This window comes from Crocodylus siamensis, chromosome 2 (genome assembly GCF_052110815.1).
Source record: "Crocodylus siamensis isolate JL-2025a chromosome 2, ASM5211081v1, whole genome shotgun sequence".
Taxonomy (NCBI): domain Eukaryota; kingdom Metazoa; phylum Chordata; order Crocodylia; family Crocodylidae; genus Crocodylus; species Crocodylus siamensis.
The window spans coordinates 178,374,657-178,394,527 of NC_143396.1; the positions used below are offsets into that span (position 1 = coordinate 178,374,657).

The window sequence follows — 19,871 nt, forward strand, 5'->3', positions numbered from 1 at the left end:
TAATGTGGCTGGATTATGGCATCTTGAAAGATCATGTCTTCAGTATGTGCAATAATCTGACATTACTCACACTGCCAGCAAAATAATAAATAAATTGCAGTATACGTGTTCATGGCTAGCTTGCTGACACTGTAAACCACTTTTCTTCTAAGGTGCCCACTGATTGAAAGAACAACGGGATTCTTGGCTGTTTCAGTATGATTGTCTAAGAATGTGATCCTTAACTAGGGCCTTTCAAGGGAAGGATCTGTGGGGCACCACAAATTGTTGGCTCTGTTAGGTATGCAAACAGGATTTATAAGATAAACCAAGAAATTCCAAACAGGAATCTGTAGTAGTAAAACATTCTGGCCTCTTTTGGTCTTTCTGAGTTCTTTGCAGAAGAATTGTTCTATTATTTTCTGTAGTAAAAAATTGAGTGAAAACTAAGACCTGGCATTTTCTCAGGTGTGCCTTGAATCTAATAAGGTTTAAAACTAGTGGACTAAGAAACATATAGTAAATTAGACAGGGCCATATAGATATTCGGCCTCAATCACTGTGCACTAAAGCACATATTAAGCAAGCCAAGGCTGCCTTATTTAATGCTCATTTCAATGAGACAGGTTTTGAAACTGTTGTTAGTAAAAAGGAAGATGGTTGTCTTGCCTAATGTATGCTTCTGCAACTTTCATCTATTGTATTTGCTCAGATTCCTGGATGCACACTGGCTTTTCAGTAAAGGGAAGAGACAATCTCTCTTAGAAGGTGGCTAAGTGAGAGAGAACCTCTCTTCATAATGGGATGTGAGAAGAGATTGGATTCCTTACCCACGGTTCTGCCTTTGAAAGAAGGTCCTACTTTCACATAGACCTGAAACACTGGTGATGTCTGAATTGTTATCTCCAGCCCAAAATTTGTGTACATTTGAATATGGGTAGAGGACTGTCTGAAAATGGTGATGTCACCTAAAAAAAATTAAAATATTTACAAATAATTATTTGGTTAATATATTAATATTTAAAAATTCTCTGTATACCTGCAAATTTCTGCCACATATAATACTGCATATTTGGAGAGGGGTATTGTGAATTTTTCATCTTCCTCTGAAACTTCTGCTGTTTGACAGCTGCTGAAGAAAAGATGCTGGACTAGATGAACACAAGGTTTGATCTAGGCTTGCATATTCCACGTTCTGCTTTGTTCTTTACCTGATTTATAAGGCAACCACTTGAATTCAGTGTTGTCACTAAAGACTTCATTTTGAAAGATTACAATTTTGTCCTGTGAAGAGGAAGACAGAATCAGAAATGAGTAGATGAACTGAAAACCAAATATTATCCAAAGATTGTCTCACATTACACTTAGGATGTATAAAATACATTTAAAGCATTAAGGTGTCCGTGCGTTTAAGCAGTGAAATGCATGCTAAATGCAATTCTACTGTAGCAAAATTAGAACTTTTCATGGGAGGAGTATCTCCAGATCGTATTAAGTATCACATGTTCAGCTATCAGACTGCTCCATGGAAATCATGTGAGTTCAAGACTTGTGTGGTACAGGGGCTGGGACTGACAGTTAGCTGATTGTCACCCCAGCACCACACAGGAGCTGGTTAAAGACTGCCAGTGGCAGAAACCCAGCTTATCCCACAGATCCAGGACAGATATAGTGGCAGGAGAGGCTCCATCTCCTGGGCTTGGTTCCCTGTGCCTTCCTCTGACTGCAGCCAGCAGCAGAGACCCAGCTCTCCCTGGCATGATGGGGGCAGGCACTCCCAGTCTGGGCAGTGCTGGGAACATGGCAGGGAGGGTGTGGGCTCCGGGCATAGGGGTGGCATATCTTCACAGTTGGGCATGTGAGCTGTGGTGCCTAGTGCCAGGCTTAGTGTTCAGGGGAGGAGTCGGGGTGGGGAAGGGTGGCACACAGCTGGCTCCTGCCCTGTTCAGAGCAAGCTGCGATTGTAGTAAGCATTACTGTGCCACTGCTCAGAACACATTCTAACTTTTTCTTTGGCCTGGTAATGCTTACTACAATCTCAGATAAAATAAGTGCTAAGTGTCCCATGCCACAAGGCCCTAAAACCTTCAGATCTTCCAGAGTAGCCTTGAACTAAAAGGTGTTTATATTTAATTTAATCAACTCTTACTGTGACTAAAGCATTCAGTGAGAAAGCAAAGCTTCAACCTTTCTCCCATGCTCCTATTCTAATTTTTCATTTTGTGGATCTAGTTACTTGGTGCTTGGCACCTCTCACTTGTGAAGGTGATGTAACATCACACAACGCTGCTACCATCATGGAATATGTTTTCATTTAGAGAAAACATAATCTTCTTCATTTTTCCCTGTGATACCACTTGCAGCCTCTCTATTTATTTTGACAGACAGGCTAAGGAAACAGTTTGGAGGTCCCATGGACTGATCTCTTACCCTTGTAGATATGTAAATGATAGCATTCAGTGATGTTTCAGAATGAGAAAAACCAGACTTATCATACATAGCCATCAGGGTTCCATTGTGGGGAAGGCTGGGACTCTGAAAGAAAATAACAAGAAGGCATGCTTGCATGGAGAAAAAAAGATCCAAATCTATATTTGTGCACAGCATCTATAGTACTCCTTCTGTTTTACCCTAAATATTTCTTGCTGGTGTGAGAACAAACCTTTATTCCTCATAATATGTCTTACTCTGTTGCTATGTAAGTGATGGGAGGTAGAAAAGTATTCTGTGATGAATTCACAATCTATCTTAACCAATTTGTTTCAGCAGACTGAGTAGCCTTTCCTGAATCCGACATGCTGAAAGAGAAAATGGTGGGACAAGTTTTCAGATTATAGAATCATAGAAAATTAGGGATGGAAGGGACCTCAGAAGGCCATGGTCAAAGCAGGACCTTCCCCTGCTTTTCAGATGCAAGTTTCTTTACTGTAGGATTTGGATATACGGTTTATTTGCTCAAAAGCTTACAGTCATGGCATGAAGAATCTATATATAAAAAGGGCTTAGTCCATCTGTTTGTGTGTCTGTGCATAATACTCTTGGGGGGCATGGCTTCCAGCGGAGTGTGGCTCCAGCCAGTGCTGCATCAAGAATGCCCATCAAGAATGATGGGTGGGGTGGATGGGAATGAAGCACTGCCACCTACCACCCCATGTTGCCTCTACCTCTGCCTCCCAGAGGTGGGGTGGTGTGGGGCCAGACATGGAATGGGTGGGGTGGGGGGAGAAGCGTGTGTGGCTGGGTGCAGTGGGGCAGTGGGTGGTGGCAGCTGCATGCAAGCTTTCCTCCTGTATAGACGTGTGTCCATAATGTGCATTAAATTAGGCTAACGCGTGTTACACATCTTGTGTAGATGCACCCTTTTTATGCAATCCAAAGGCTGCTTGCTGTTTGCTCCTTTAACTGGAACAGTGCCTACCAGGGAATTCCCACAGGTGCTGGCACTTCTCAAGGCTTCAATTGAATTATGAGTGGTATTTGTCCTTTTAAAAAGTTGCACTCCTCTCTAGGATAGATACTCATGCCTATTCCAGAGTGGATACTGAATTCCAGATAACATTTTCCAGTTATGCTTAAATGCAACTTGGACCCATCACATATAAGCAGTTTTAGCATACTATCAAATAACTATAATAAAGATCTCATTTTACATCTATATATCTTTACCCTTTGGACCTGGAAATCCCATTAACAGTGAGACAGTAACAAAGAACCTCTGTATGATCTGACAGTGCTTGCAATAAAATAGATCTTTACTAGTAGCAACCACCCTTATGATGTTTATAATTTAATAAAAAAACTGATTATGTCAAAGATGACTGTGTAGAGTTTCACTTCCTAATGAAAACTCTTTCCACCCTTTTTCAGCACCAAGTACAGCATTCCAAAGGGTGGAGGAGGGGCATGCGGCCAGTCTGTAGGCTGGATTCAGTCCACAGACTACCCCTATGGGTTGGATCCAGTGTTCAGGGCCTGTGTGGTGAAGGTATCACTTGCAGAGTGTACCCCAGACTGGCCTTGCACATCACATGCAGTGTGCACCATGGACAGACCCCACAGATTGTGTGCAGCTTATACATCTGCTTCGTGTCCTTTGCTATGTGCAGTGCATGTCAGTCTGGCTCTACATGCTGCATAAAGAGTGCAGGGCTGGGACTGGTCCAAGACCCACAGGCAGCACTGTGGGCCACACCATAGGGCTCTGCAGGCCAGATCCATCCCGTGGGCCATATCTTTGACACCCCTGGTACAGAGGAAAGGAAGTGAAGGCAGACTGGAAGTCTGATGTTACCTTAACATTTGATCATTTTTACTTCTAAATCTCTAGAGCTTACCTTCATGAGGATGTAGGTGCAAACTCCATGGAACCTGTATGATCTGGAATCAAATGTGGTGACAAAAGAACCTCCTTCTAGAGAACATCTACCTGGGCAGGGTAAGTCTTGGCAGTTCCACTGACCCATTATGCATGTACTGTAGAAAACAAGAACTTACATTATGTGCCTGTTAACTAGCCAGCAGTATTTCATTCTACCCTTTCATTTAAGGGTCTGATTTTGGATGATTGCGTTCCTATAGCATCTTTTTGGTCATATCTCCATGCAGCAATATCTCAAAGTAGATAGATGTGATCTGTCATTCTGTGGAAATCTAAAGATGGCTAAACTCATCATCTTGATTACTGAATGACTGATATGCCACAGTGGATGCACTGACACAAGACACTAACTACGCCATAGCCTAATAATACTGTGCAGTAGCGTGTCACTGTATAAATTGTGCTAATGTGCTACTGTACAGTGTTATTAGGCTACTGTGCAGTAGCACCACTAAAAAGGTGCTACTGTGCAGTAACTTTGGTTACTGTGCAGTAACTCTGGTTACTGTGCATTTATTTAGCACTTGATTATACAAGTACTAAAATGAATGTGCAGTAACCACTGTGCATTAATGAACATGTAGACATGCCCAGTGAGTAGTAAACATCTATAGTATGTGATAAGTTCTGAACTTTCTTTTCAAGAGCCTTCAACATTTTATCTTTTCTTTGTCTCTAAAAGTTCAAAACATTCTCCATGAGGGCATACTTATTTATTTGTTAGATTTATATGCTGCCTTCGCCAACATGCATAGTTCTTCTTCTCCATATATTTTTTTCTTTGCATTATCATTTGCTAAATACATACACTGACTCTATTTATCTCAGTCTGAAGGTGTTGAGACCTTTGCATGGCTTGGCTCTTTCACAGGCAGAAAGCAGGGTAGATTTGCAAATTATAGACTAACTGAATCAGAGATGTAAAACATAAACTGTCATTAGCAGCAGGCTTACTTCATGACACTGAAGTAAGCCTGTCTGATAAAGTTAGTCAGCTGTTTAAAAAAGTTTATACTATCCATCTCTAATTTAGTTAGTCTATCAGGGCAAATCTAGCCACCCTTTTCCATGACTTCAAGCTAACATGGCTATCTGCCTCTCTTAGCTCTCTTGCAGCCATAACATTTCCTAAATAAATCTATATAGAAAAGTTTATAGTAGTGACAATTCTGCAGAACAGATTACTTATTTATCCATAGACTAACTATAGTAGAGTGGTCTTTTCCACACTGCTGTGCCAAATAGATAAAACACTGACCTGGGACAACAATTTCTAATGGTAAAAGCCAATTTTAGGGCCAAGTCCTTTTACACTTTATGGACATAAATAGGACATAATTAGTCATGCTTTCAGTTTTGGGTACTTACGGAGTTTGTGATTCAGCTGTATGTGTACAAGTCTGTGTACTGACTATGCTCAGTAGGGCTCTGCTCTGACTGGGCAGCTGCCCATTGATGTGGCATTATCCAGGCATGTGTGGGGTGTTAGTAAATCCTGAAATCCTAGTTGCAGGGAAACCACAACTAGTAGGTGTTATATGCAGGAGGATGGGGACAACCGGTCTACCTTTTACCCCAGAGGTTAAGGCAGTTGCTTAGAGAATGGGAGACCATGGTTCTATGTCCCCAACTAGACAGAGGGAGCTTGCATCTGCATCTCTACAAAGTGCTTTAACCATCAGGCCACAGGCTAGCCATTGCTTAGATTGTTCTCTTTCTTCTATGGAACTGGCCTACTGGGCAGTAAAGAGAGGGAGATATGTAGGGTCAAGAGGAAGAACACATACCAGAAGGTGTGTGGCTGACTGAAGCCCTTAGAAGGATGGGGCTTAGATTCTAGCCTTGACCCCTGTTTCCAAGGGCACTGAAACGTTCCCAGTGCTGTTTATCCAATAAATAGTAAATACAAGGTACAGTGGGTCAGCTTCAAGAGGAAGACTGGAGAGGGCCTGGGCATTGTGGTTAGAAAATTTTGCTGGGAAACAGGAGATGCAGGCTCACACCTCTGGGCAAGGACTAGAACATAACTTTTTCACTAACTTTACAAGGGCCCTAAAACTGGGATATTGAACTAGAGCCTTCATTTGACTTCTAGCACGTAAACTCACAAGGCAATTCTGTTTCCATTTCACAGGGCGAAATAGAATCTCAAGCTATGTGTAAATACCAAAATCTGCAGCTATACAGCTGCATATGTGCCACTCAGTCCTGTAAAACAAAAAAGGAGTTGACCCTCAGTTTCCTGGTTCATTCGGTGCTTAAAACTTCTGCACTGAGACTTCCAGCAAAATAATCTCTGTAACATTTTTTACCAGTCTGGTAGGAATGGGATGGACTACCCAGTTTTTCAAATCATGCTACAATTATGTCAAATCATCCAGCAGTTCAGGAAGATTGCTTCCAACCTTTTTCAAAGAAATCTGTCATCACTCACCAGGTCCTGCATGCTGCTTTCATTATATCCCCAGGAGCATATTTCTTCCCATTCAACATGCATGGGCAGTCGCTAATGGGAACACATGTTCGATTTCTTGATATGTCATCCAGAACAGTGCCTACCCAGAAAAGCAAATCAAATAGGTAAACAGCCATTTTCAAATTACTCTTTAGCCCCCAGAGCTCTTCCACCCTATCCCCTATGAATCTTGCTTTTCAGAAGCAATTATTTTTCTGAATACATTCCAGAAATAGCTGTTTGCTCTGACTCACTGCAAAAAACCATTGTGTCTTCTTTTCTCTACCTGCTCTCTTTACAGTCAGATTAAGGCTATGGACAGGCATTTGTTTCTACTGGTAGAAAAAGAGCCCAGGACCTAGAGCATACTAGCTCTGGCCAAACAGCTATGTAAGTGAGCTACAGAGCTACAGGCCCCAGGCAGGAGAGCATTAGAGGGCTGCTCTATGGGTCACTTCCACCCTTAAGGGAGTCCATTAATTAACAGCCTGTCCTCTCCCTTGCCTGGGACAGGAGAAAGTTGTCATTTGGCAGTTGGCGGTTGCTGAAAAGCAGCAGCTACATCAGACAACCTGGGGAGGGTTCCAGTTGTGGGAGAATGCCCCCCACCCACGTCCATAGACACAGGGTCATTCTCCTGGAGGAGCGTGGGGGAAGGAGGCTCAGGGAGCCTCCACTGGGGCATAGCAACCTGCCATGCCTGACACTGCCCTGGACTGCCCCGGAGGGTATGAGATGAGGGCATTCTGCCATGGAAGCAAGGTTCAGGGAGCCCTGCTTCTGTGGCATCGCAGCCTACCTCACCCCACATTGCTCTGGGTCAGTCTGGAGCAGTGCCAGGGAAGGCAGGGACATTCTTTAAACTGGTGCACACAGCAGGAGGTGCTGGGCATATGCTCTACTGTCCCCAACTGCACATGCTTATTTAAAGAAGGCTCCCTGTTCTCGTTAAACCGAAACACCCCAGTGTGTGGAACGGGTGGGGATCAGCGGGCGGCTGCTCCTGACTTCCACTCCCCTCCTGGTCTTCAGCAGGGGGGCGAGTAATGGGGCAGTGCTCCCCATGCATTGTAGCCCCTAGTCTGGGGAGGGCACGCAAGAAGCATTCTTACCCCTGATTTCCCCCTGATTCCAGGAGTCCAACTGCTGCTGCTGCTCCCCATGCTTGCTCCAGACTGGGGTGACTCAGGTCTTGGGAAGGCAGAAGCAGCACTTCTCCACTGCCTGACTTCCCAGTGTGGGAGGCATGGAGGGATAGGAAAGCATACAAGTATGCACAAAACACAGGCAAGATCTTTCTCATTGGATGAAGAAGATCATGCTCCCAAATTAGGTGTGCTTTCTGCAGCAGAAATGTAACTAACATTTGTATGCTCTTATGGTGATTCTCCAGGTAGAAACCAAATGCCTGTACATGTGAGGTTTTTTTGGCCATGCAGCTACTTTCACTATATACAACTATATATATAAATCTCTCACCTCAAGCTTGAACTCCACCTCAGATAAAAGTAGGTTTTCTTTATAAATCTTACTTTTCTAATATTTTGTGTCATTACATTGCTGTCATTATGCTGGGCAGTGTACTAATTAGGACAGAGTACTTGGGAACCTGGAACACCTTAGCCCTAATACTAGTTTTGCCACTACATTTAAGTGCTGCTCTGGACAGACTACATAATCTCCACTTCCACCTGCTGCAAAATGGGGATGATGCTAATGTGATTTCCTACGTCATAGCAATGTGGAGGGAATTCTCTGGTTTGATTTTTTTTTTAGTCCAGAAATTTCAGGAAATGCCAACAAAAATGTAATTAAATTATTGTGGGACTGTTCATCCTGCAATATGCCTAAGGGTTTTGCAAATTATACATTGTACAGCAGAATCTTTCTGTTCACCAGTGACATGCAGCTACTTCTGGAGTCAAAGAAGGGAACCACATAACTGTTAATGTTGAACAAGGTTAACAATTATTTAGAACAGGAAATGAATAATAATATTATGTTTTAAACAGTACTTTAAGGAGATAGCATATACATATCCCATATTAAAACCATGTCATGAAATGGTCCTGCCAGCAGCACAGTACAGGACAAATGTATGTACTACTTTACCTTCTGGGCAAAAACAGCCATATGTGCAGGAACTAGAACAGCTGTACTCTGGATTGGAACAGGTTTTAACACAGGGAGACCCATATTCCTTATAGATTTGGTTAGCAGAGCATTTTCCTATAGCTGTAACACACAATGATGTTAAGATATTAAGACACATCTTCCTACGTTCAAAGAAAGAGAAATATCTTACCGGCCCTGGAGGACAAGGATGAAGATGAGGATGAGGGGAGGATAGCCCTTATGGAATCTGGCACTGCCTCTAGCACACTGATTCCCAAAGGGTGCACTGATGGAAATGTGCCACATGATCCCCCAGTGTGAGAAGGTAACCCCTCCCTGCCGCCCAGTACCCTTCATTTGCTCCAGTTATGCCAGAGGTGTCTGCAGCTGCTCCTCTGGGGACTGCTGCCACTGCTGCTGCTTCTCTGCTCTCCACCCCACCCTCAATTTCTACCCCCTTCCCTGCCCCAAGGCAGGCCCTCTGCCAGCCCTCCCCATGCCCCCACACATAGTCCCAGAAGTATTCTCTGCTGCAAGTGTGCAGGTGGGGAGAGTCACAGATGGTAGCCCAGCCCTGCCCTCTTAGTCTTGTGGCAGCAGCTGGCAGGCTGGATAATATCAGTTGGCTTCTCCCCTTAACAGCTCATCAAAACTCCTTAAGTGGCCCTCCAGCCCAAATAATTGCCCACCCCTGTAAATAGAGTCATTCCACCAGGAAAAGGAAGATAAGCAGAATTGAAATGGGAGGAATTGGAAGTGTTGGCACTGGAACCTTAAGAATAATATTCTCCATTGTCTTATACTTTATATAATCATTGGCTTATACTTTATATAATCACAATGTACAAAGTGAGTGAGATTGTGATTTGCTAGCACTCAACTCCCCCTTTTCCACAAGATTAAATGACTCCACAAAATGTAGAGCAAAGCATAATCAAATTCTACATATTTATGACTTTGTTTTTTTGTAGAACAATGCTCTTGTTTTCTCACCTGCAGATATTTGCTGTTTAACCTTAACACAGAATTTCTTTCCTTTCAATTATTTCTGTAACTACAAGTTCTGGTAATATTTTGTAGCTTAATGGTCCATTGGCAATATAAATATTAAAACACAGGTTATACTAGAGTTATTATGTTTAGTGTGCTTAATAAATTTACAAGGTGACTTACAAATATTTACCAAGACCTGTTTGCTGCCCTAACGCATTTGTAACCCAAGACAAACAAAATAATGAATGGGAGGTTATATTGGAGGGAAGGAAGGAAGGAATCATTCCAGAAAGAGAAGCGATTTAGAAAGCAGGTGAGGGCTGAGGGACTTGGCAGGGAAGTGGTTAGAGGTTACAGTAAGTATAAGGGGAAGTGTGACAGAGGGCAAGAAGTCAAAAGTATGGAAACAGATGGAGGGCAATGGTGCATGAAGACTGGGAGGAGTGCAGGGAAGGAGAAGAGAGTGGAGGGTATAAGATTAGAGAGGCAGGCAGGACAAAAAAGTGCAAGGACTAGAAGATGACCATGAGGAGTTTGTGAGAAAATATGGAAAGTCAATTAATGGATTTAGAAATATAATATCATTTGGGATTCTGTCATCCTTTGTTGTTAAAATCCAAATAAACAGTAGGAGGTGTCAAAGCAGCAGCAATAAAAGGGGTAAGGGAAAGGATGTTCCTGCGAAATTAATTTGTTTTACTAACTAGCCATTGATGGAACAGAATTACCATAAAAATACATAAAGGGTAAACAGAATTATGGGTAAATAATCTGTTTCTAAAGGACAAAATGACCTTATAAAAGGTCATTTTGAAAGCGTCACTTTCTTGGCACAAGCTCTGTGGTAATTTAACATGTGTGCTGGTTTAGAAATAATAAAGTCACTTAAAGCTATTTGTGACTTTCACATGGTCAGCATGACCCTAGTAAAACAATGAGACTGCTGTGTTATGCTGACTAAACATTACAGTTTCAGCTGGATTTTGAAGGGCTTCATAAAGAAATGGATCTTTCTAAAGTCCTTTTAAGGAACCTTTTTCTTTCGTTCTCTCTTTTTTCTTCCTTTATTTTGGTGACAATTTTGATATCTATAGCTGCAGTCAGGTGTTCCAGCAGACTCAGAGGTTTGTCAACAAAAGGAAGCCACAAAGAATCTTTTTAAAAAAGCATGCAAGTCTCTGAGGATATGGACTGGTATAGCATTTGAAGTGCTTCACAGTGCAGTTGCATTTGAAGCATTTTAAAAAAGGTGTGTTTCAGCTGTGGACAGACATACAAACCTGTCAGGTCCATATAGCTGGAGTGGTTCAAAAATCATCATAGCATAGAGGCCTGGTCTTCAGCCAGAGGGTGCAACAGAGGGCTGCTATGACCTGAGGCTCTACTCCCTTCTTACAGAGGATGCAGAAAAGGCTGAAGCGCTCAATGCCTTTTTTGCCTCAGTCTTCATGGCAAGGCCAGTTCCCAAACTACTGCATTGGGCAGCAGAGTTTGGGGAGGAGGTGAGCAGCCCTCAGTGGTGAAAGAACTGGTTAGGGTCTGTTTAGAAAAGCTGGACATGTACAAGTCCATGGGGCCAGATGGGATGCACTTGAGGGTGCTGAGGGAGTTGGCTGATGTGATTGCAGAGCCACTGGCTGTCATCTTTGAAAACTCATGGTGAGTAGAAGAGGTCCTGGATGATTGGAAAAGGGTAAACATAGTGCCCATATTTAAGAAAGGGAAGGAGGAGGATCCAGGGAACTACAAACCAGTCAGCCTCACCTCGGTCCCTGGAAAAATCATGGAGCAGATACTCAAGGAATCCATTTCTAAGCACTTGTAGGAGAAGAAGGTGATTAGGAATAGTCAGCATGGATTCACCATGGTCAGGCAAGTCTTGCCTGACCAACCTGATTGCTGTCTGTGCTGAGGTGACTGGCTCTGTGGATGTGGGGAGACCAGTGGATGTACTTTAATTTTAGCAAGGTTTTTGATAGTCTCCCACAACTTCTAAGGAAGTATAGACCGGATAGGACTATAAGTTAGATAGAAAACTGACTAGAGCATCAAGTTCACAGTGTAGTAATCAATGACTCGATGTCTAGTTGGCAGTCAGTATCAAATGGAGTGCCCCAGGGGTTGGTTTTGGGGCTGATTTTGTTCAATGTCTTCAGCAATGACCTGGAGGATGGCACAGAGTGCACCCTCACAAGTCTGCAAATGACATCAAGCTGTGGGGAGTAGTAGATATGTTGGAAGATATAGCTAGGATTCAGAGCGACTTAACCGAAATATTTGATCAAAATAAATCTGACGTGGTTCAATAAGGGCAAGTGCAAAGTCCTGCACTTAGGATGGAACAATCCCATGCGCTAGCACAGGTTGGACACGGATTGGCTAAGCAGCAGCTCTGCAGAAAAGGACCTGGGGGTTACAGTGAACAATAAGCTGAATATGAGCCAGCAGTATGCCTTTGTTGCCAAGAAGGCTAATGGCATACTGGGCTGCATTGGTAGGAGTGTTGCCAGAAGATCAAGGAATGTGATTATTCCCCTCTGTTCAGCACTGGTGAGGCCACATTAGGAGCACCTTGTCCAGTTTTGGGCCCTCCACCACAGAAAGGATGACAAATTGTAGAGAGTCCAGTGGAAAGCAACAAAAATGGTGAGGGGGCTCAGGGTCATGACTTGTGAGGAGAAGCTGAGGGAACTGGGTTTATTTAGTCTCAAGAAGAGAAGACTGAAGGGGGATTTAATAGCAGCCTTCAACCACCTGAAGAGGGGTTCAAAAGAGGATGGAGCTAGACTGTTCTCAGTGGTGACAGATGACAGAACAAGGAGCAATGGTCTCAAGTTGCAGCAAGGGAAGTTTAGGTTAGATATTAGGCAGAATTTTCCCAGTAGGAGGGTAGTAAAACATTGGAACAGGTTACCCAGAGAGGTGGCACAATCTCCACCCTTGGAGGTTTTCAAAACCCGGCTAGACAAAGCCTTGGCTGGGATGATCTAGTTGGGGATGGTCCTACTTTGAGCAGAGGGTTGAACTAGATGACCTCCTCAGGTCCCTTCTACCCTTCATTTTCTATGATTTCTCATACCTCCATACTCTGAGAGAGGGAAAGAGGATTGTCAGTGCAGTTCTGAAGCCTCCCTGTCCTGGTGGCTGCAGTCCTGTCTCCTCCACTGCTTTCCCCCACCATGGGCGAGGGGAAGGGGAATGGAGCTAATGTCAGTGAGCACTCCACCTCTGCTCTCCTGGGGTGTCCATGCTGCCACCCTGCCAAAACTGAAGACCCTGCACCTCCCCACTGAAGCTGGAAGACCAAACACAGAGAGGTATGCAGCGACTGCGAGCCAGAATTTTGCTTCTAGTGGTGTGGGGAGGGGGGAGGTGCTCAGTGTCTCTGGTTTCCTGGTTCTGGTGGGGAGCATGGGCTCTCTGGTTCTCAGGTCTCCTGGCCCCAGTGGAGGTGGCTAGGGGAGGGGCACTCCAGGAGAGTGGAAGTGGAGTTCACAGAACAGTGCTCACTGGCTGTATCTACACGAGTGGCAGACTGTGCAGTTGTTACTGAGAAGTCATTTAGTAACCTGTATTACTGCACAGTACCATCACTGCATGATTGTTTTTAGATGCTACTGCACAGTAGCATCACTGTCATGGTTCATGCCTGGTAATACTATGGTGCCATAGCAATGAGCTACAGCATAGCAGCTCATTGGTACTGTGCCATAGTGTCTTGTGTAGACATGCCCACTGATACCTTCCCTGCTCTCCTTCTACCTCCCCTATGCAGGGAGTAGAGTGGAGCTCTGTAGACACTGGAGGAGTCCCCGGTCATGCTCCATAGAGTGCCCATATGTAACAAGAAGGATTTCATATTGAAACATTTCTAAATAGTACCTCATTCTAAGAGGGTCATTTTTAGAGTACTGTGGCCATTTTTGGAGCATTTGAAAGGGCATTTGTCCAGCTCCTTGGACATTTGTGCAGCTCCTTCTTTGAAGTGTTTCAAAGGTAATTGAAATTCTTTGAATGCAGTTTCTGTTCACACCCTGACAGTAGTAGAAGAGATTACTTCCCCAATGGTCTTTACAACTAAGAGGTTTCATCTTCAATAATAGACCTGCTTAGCATGTGTAACTCCTGTGATCGGAGCCCAGATGAGACTAATAGAGATGATGACAAAAGGAGTTATAGGACCTTTAACATTGGCTCTATTCCATGGCTCTTTTAGCCTGGCACAAAGTGAGAAAAGTGCAGTGAGCAGAGAAAGCAACCTGCTGGAGAGAGTCTGGGGAGCCTGCCAATTTTCCCACACTTCGCTGTGGGTATTCTTCCCATTTAAATTTGTTGGCCTGGGATCCAGATGCAGGAACTTTTTATTACCTTTTGTCTTTTGACTGATGGGGCATTGGAGAGAAAAATGGTTTTCCTTCCTGTGTTTGGAATGTCTTTATAATATTACTAGCCAATTGCCTATCAGGAATGATGGAGGGGGGAGCATGTGGGGATGGAGCCCTGTACTACCCACCCCCCAATCCAGGCCTGCTCCCCCTTTACCTCCTGCTGATTGTGGGTCAGGCATGCTCCCCCCATCCCCGCCACAGCAGTGGGGGGAGGGGAGGAGTGGGCCCAGGCCCAATACTGGGGAGGACTGGGCCAGAGGGTGGGGAGAAGCTGGGCTACTGCAGCGGGCCTGGGCTGACCCGGCAGTGGCAGGAAAATGGGTGGAGCAGGCTCAGAGCTGACACAGAAGAGGGGGGGTTGGGGAGGAGTGGGCCTGGGCCGGAGGGGAGGAGGAGGCTCACTCCTTCCCTCCCTCTGCCACTGCCACATCGGCCACTTGGGGCTGGACCTGCTGCTCCTCACCCCCCACCACTGCAGCTGGTCGGCTTCTCCTCAGGCTCAGTTCTTCTCCCAGCCCATGTCAGGCCCGGGCCCACTCCTTCCCTCCCTCCACCACCACCACCTTGGTGTGCCTGCTATTCCCCTAACCCGCGTCAGGCCTGCTCCCCCCACACCGCCAGTGCCTTGGCCCTGCAGGCGGTGATGATGGAAGGGGGAGGGGTGGGCTCAGGCTACAGCTGGTGGCCTTGTCCTGTCTCGTGGCATCTTGACCCCACTCTGTCCCTGAGCCACCACTGTCATCACCTGCAAGGAGTGTGGCGGGGGGGGGGCAGCGAGGCCAGCTCTGGTAGCCATGGCTCTCCCTTCACGCCATCATAGAATCAATGAGTCGGAAGGGACCTAGACAGATCATCTAGTCTGACCCCTTGCCATGGGCAGGAAGGAGCACTGGGGGTGGCAGGGGTCATAAGACCCCAGCCAGGTGCCTATCCAGTATCCTCTTGAAGATTTCCAGGGAAGGTGAGAGCACCACCTCTCTGGGAAGCCTATTCCAGGCTCTGGCCACCCTTACAGTGAAGTAGTTCTTCCTAATATCCAACCTAAACCTATCCTCCCTCAGCTTGTGGCCATTGTTCCTGGTGACTCCAAGGGGGGTCCTGGTGAACAGACTTTCCCCGAGTCCCTGCTGGTGGCCCCTGATAAAGTTGTAGGCAGCCACAAGATCCCCCCTCAGTCTCCTCTTGTGGAGACTGAAGAGATTCAGGTCCCTCAGCTCCTCCTCATAGGGCTGGCCACGGAGACCCTCAACCATACGAGTGGCCTCCTCTGGACCCTCTCCAGGTTCTCCACGTCCCTCTTGAAGTGTGGCGCCCAGAACTGGACACAGTGCTTCAGCTGCGGCCTGATCAGCGCCGCATAGAGGGGGAGCAAGACCTGTCTGGACCTGTTTGTGATGCCCCTGTTGATGCATGACAGGGTGTGGTTGGCTCTGCCTGTTGCTTTGTTGCATTGGTGACTCATATTCATCCTGGAGTCAACCCTGACTCCAAGATCCCTCTCTGCCTCTGTGCTGCTGAGAGGGTCAGCCCCTAACCTATAGCCATAATGCTGGTTCCCTCTCCCCAGGTGCAGCACCCTGCACTTGTCCTTGTTGAACTGTATCCTGTTCAGATCTGCCCACTTCTCTAACCTATCCAGGTCTGCCTGGATGCAGTCCCTGCCTGCCGGTGTATTCACTTTACCCCACAGTTTGGTGTCATCAGCAAACTTGAACAGGGTGCACTCCACACCCTTGTCCAGGTCGCTAATGAAGATGTTGAACAGCACTGGCCCAAGGACCGAGCCCTGGGGGACTCCACTGCCCGCACCCTCCCAGGTCGACATTGGTCCGTCCACCACCACCCTCTGGGTGCACCCCTAGAGCCAGTTTGCCACCCATGTGACTGTGCATTTGTCAATGCCGCAGTCCCTCAGCTTGCCTACCAGAATTGGATGGGACACTGTGTCGAAGGCCTTCTGGAAGTCCAAAAAGATAACATCGACTTCCTCCTTCCCATCTAAGCTCTTTGTTACCTGGTCATAGAAAGAGACCAGGTTAGTCAGGCCATCGTTGCTACCTGCAGGGAGCAGGGCAGGGGGCTGAGGCCAGCGCTGCTGGCCTTGCCTCCCTGTTCCCTCCACTCTGTTGCCCCTGCCTCCTATGTGTGCCCACCATCATGGCAGTGCTCCACCACCACCAGCTCCTGTTTGAACGCTTGTTCACACTCTAATTGGCTTTTTGGCAGCCAATCGGAGCATGAATAAAGTGTTATGGACAGACAGACAGACAAACGTCGGCTTTTATACTATTAGAATTATGCAACAGCTATGGGTGTTCTACACTTGACTAAAGCTCCCAATTGGATTTATAAACTTTTAATTTGTATTTGCTTGTCCCTGGAATGCATCAAAGTATGGCTCCTCCAGATAGCCATTTGCCCAAACACCATTGCTGTGACAATGAAAAAGAAAATCATTTTTAAGAGTGGAGACTTTAAAAGTGGAGAGTTAACAGATTTTTAAAATTCCATTAGGTAATTCATTCTCTTTCTACATCAGTTTGTAGTATAAAATATTATAACTCACAGCAGAAGTCTTCACTCCTCCAATTGGACACCACCTGGTGAGACATGGCACATTGCCTAGAGTACTCAGACAATGTAGAACAAGTACAGTTTCTTTGCCCTGGATCATTGCAGTCTTGCATATCAAGCTGACAGCGAATGACAAACCCTTTCTTTGTCACATTGCAGGTCCGAGACACAAGGTTAAGTAGTTGGGAGCAGATTCTGGCCTAAACGCAAACAAAAAAGAAAGTGGATGCTAGTAATGTGTTCGCCTATGTTGAAACCACAACAAAATAGTATTTGTACCTCTAGTTTTTTCAATAGTAATTGACTACTACGGTGTGAGAATACTGTGGCATAATTCCTTGCAGCTCTTAATTATACTCTTGTGTTGACTTAGCTCAAAGTGCATAGGAAATTTTATAAAATGGGAGGGAATGTAAATGAAATGGTTTACAGGGGAAGGGCTCTCCATATGTCCAATTAACTTCTCCTTCCATCATACTAAAAGCTAAGCATTCTTTTGTCACCATTTCACCTCCATAATGATGCATTATCATTTTCTCATGAAGAACTAACAGGAAGAAACACATTTTGGGAAGAAATATGGTGTGGACACGTGCCTCTTGGCCCAAGATTATATTGTTCAATCCATGAGTGCATGTCTTTGCTGGTTTATTAGAGATAGTACAATGTTATATGAGATGTTCCTAGGCATTACTTTTTTTAAAGAAAATAATGAATCTGGAAATGTAATAATAGCCGACCATTCTGTTTTTGTCCAACATAATTTGAGTATGCACATAGCATTATCTGCTGAAGCATCATATCTCAAAAGAAAATAACATACAAGAAGCAAATGCTTGACTGTTCAAGCCAAAGGATGTGCTCCTCAAATTCAAAGGAAATAGATTTTAAGGGGTTTTATTTCAACTTTCCTTTTGCAGCTCCACACCTTGAAAGGGTTATTTCTCACTCAGTAATATACAGTAGCTCTTGCTTAAAAATATGGTAGGTTCCCTTTTTATAATCTTGCCATTTATTGTTTCTTCTCTGTTCCGGTAAAGGGCGGACCTTGAAAGGAATGATGCCTGAGTTCTCTGCTTATTCCCTCTAGTGCTTGTGCCAGCAATTCAAATAGAAAGGTTGGTTTTGATAAGTAAAGCCAATGGAATTCTTGGATTGCCAAATTAATTGTAGAAAAATGCACTGAAAGTATTAGAGGAAAAAGTGAAGCTTCTTATTTTGAGAGAAAACCCTCTGCCCTCTTACTATGTTCTGCTTCCTTGCTTCCTACTCTGTTTGACAGAGTAAATATACATCTACAGATTAAATATGCATCCTTGCACAGAATTAGAAGTAGGTCCAAAGTGAACTATCATGCACCTAATCTGGACTGTCATTTGGAAGACATAACTATGCATTTGCTTTTTAGACATACAATTTTAACCAGACTCCACATAAACTTTTAGGTAGGTAAACATGTGCAGGGGACAGGAAACCTGAGTTCACAACATAAAATGGTATAAGGGGAACTCCATAAGTGAGAAGAATGGGGTTTATCCCACATAAAATGTCCTAAATCTACAGGTTGCTTGAAATCCATGGAGGCTTTCTGCTTCTGCTTCCCCCTCCTCCCTCCTCCACCCACAACCCCTATTGTCCACAATACCTTGTGTTTGTTAAATGTGCTGGTTCTTCTTAATAGGCCCTCAGAGGCAGTTTGTCTTCATAACAGTTGATCCCATATGGGATTATTAAATATCCTTAAGTATATGCAGTACATAACAGGATGCCACTTTTGGCTTTGTACAAATCCCATTAAAATCCCACCATCTCTAGTGAAGTTTGTATGAAGACCTATCTTAACTTTCTGAATGCACACACTACGCTTTTGTGTTTTCCTTTATGGGCACTATAAATCTAGCCCTAATAGAATTTCTGGATCTTTTAAAACATGCATGCTGGTACAAAAAGCCTTTTTATTAATCTCATAATGCTATATATCCTCTGGTGATCTTACCCCCTTTTAATATCTTCAGCTATTAACTCTGGGCTGATCATTCCCCCAAGCTGCACTTCCTTCTCCAATTGAGTTTATATTGTTAAAAATCCTCATAAACCAGAAGAATGATACTTACATATTTTTTGTGAGGAACATTGGAAATTGGTGTTTCGTGAGTCAGGCAGTTCTCTGATGGGTCATCCATTTTTTGTAAGGCAGCAAACATGTATGCATCCAGTAGCTTACCTGTGATTAAAACGTATAATAGATCAGAAAAACTTGATAGCGAGTCCTCTTTGAGGCCACAGAGCGTAACCCAGGATCTATTTGTTTACTCTAGACTGTGTTATTGCACAATTCTGTGCATAAACACATGTTGGCAAAAATCATGGCTCATACTTCATCATAAGGGAGGAAAAGGCTGCAATCAGACATAGACAGGTTACAGGGGTGGACAGATGAGAATAGGATGGGATTCAACACTGACAAGTGCAAGGTGATGCACCTGGGGAGGAAGAACCAGCACCATACCTACAGGCTGGGGAACTCCCTTCTCATCAGTGCAGAGGCAGAAAAGGATCTTGGAGTCATCACTGATGCCAAGATGAACATGGGCTGGCAGTGTGGAGATGCAGTCAGGAAGGCCAACCGTACCTTGTCATGCATCCACAGATGCATCTCAAGCAGGTCCAAGGAGGTGATCCTCCCCGTCTGTGTGGCACTGGTCAGGCCACAGCTGGAGTACTGCGTCCAGTTGTGGGCGCCGCACTTCAGGAGGGGTGTGGACAGCATGGAGAGGGTCCAGAGGAGAGCCACCCGCATGATCCGGGGACAGCAGGGCAGGCCCTATGAGGACAGGCTGCGGGACCTGAACCTGTTCAGCCTCCACAAGAGAAGGCAGAGGGGGACCTAGTGGCCTGTTACAAACTAGTCAGGGGGGATCAGCAGGCACTGGGGAAGTCCCTGTTGCCCTGAGCACTCCCAGGAGTGACCAGGAATAACGGTCACAAG

The 19,871-nt window shown here is 44.9% G+C and overlaps 1 protein-coding gene across 1 annotated transcript in view; it reads right to left on the reverse strand.

The window, feature by feature from the left end:
- MUC6 (mucin 6, oligomeric mucus/gel-forming) overlaps positions 1-19,871 on the reverse strand; it is a 51,722-nt gene that overhangs the window by 16,113 nt on the left and 15,738 nt on the right. Inside the window, exons 8-15 of the mRNA XM_090034615.1 lie at positions 18,997-19,106; positions 16,875-17,082; positions 8,925-9,047; positions 6,792-6,912; positions 4,314-4,452; positions 2,410-2,514; positions 1,191-1,263; positions 810-947 (exon numbers count right to left, since the gene is read on the reverse strand). Of these exons, the coding sequence (XP_089890741.1) occupies positions 810-947; positions 1,191-1,263; positions 2,410-2,514; positions 4,314-4,452; positions 6,792-6,912; positions 8,925-9,047; positions 16,875-17,082; positions 18,997-19,106 (1,017 nt within the window). The remainder of the gene's footprint in view (positions 1-809; positions 948-1,190; positions 1,264-2,409; positions 2,515-4,313; positions 4,453-6,791; positions 6,913-8,924; positions 9,048-16,874; positions 17,083-18,996; positions 19,107-19,871) is intronic.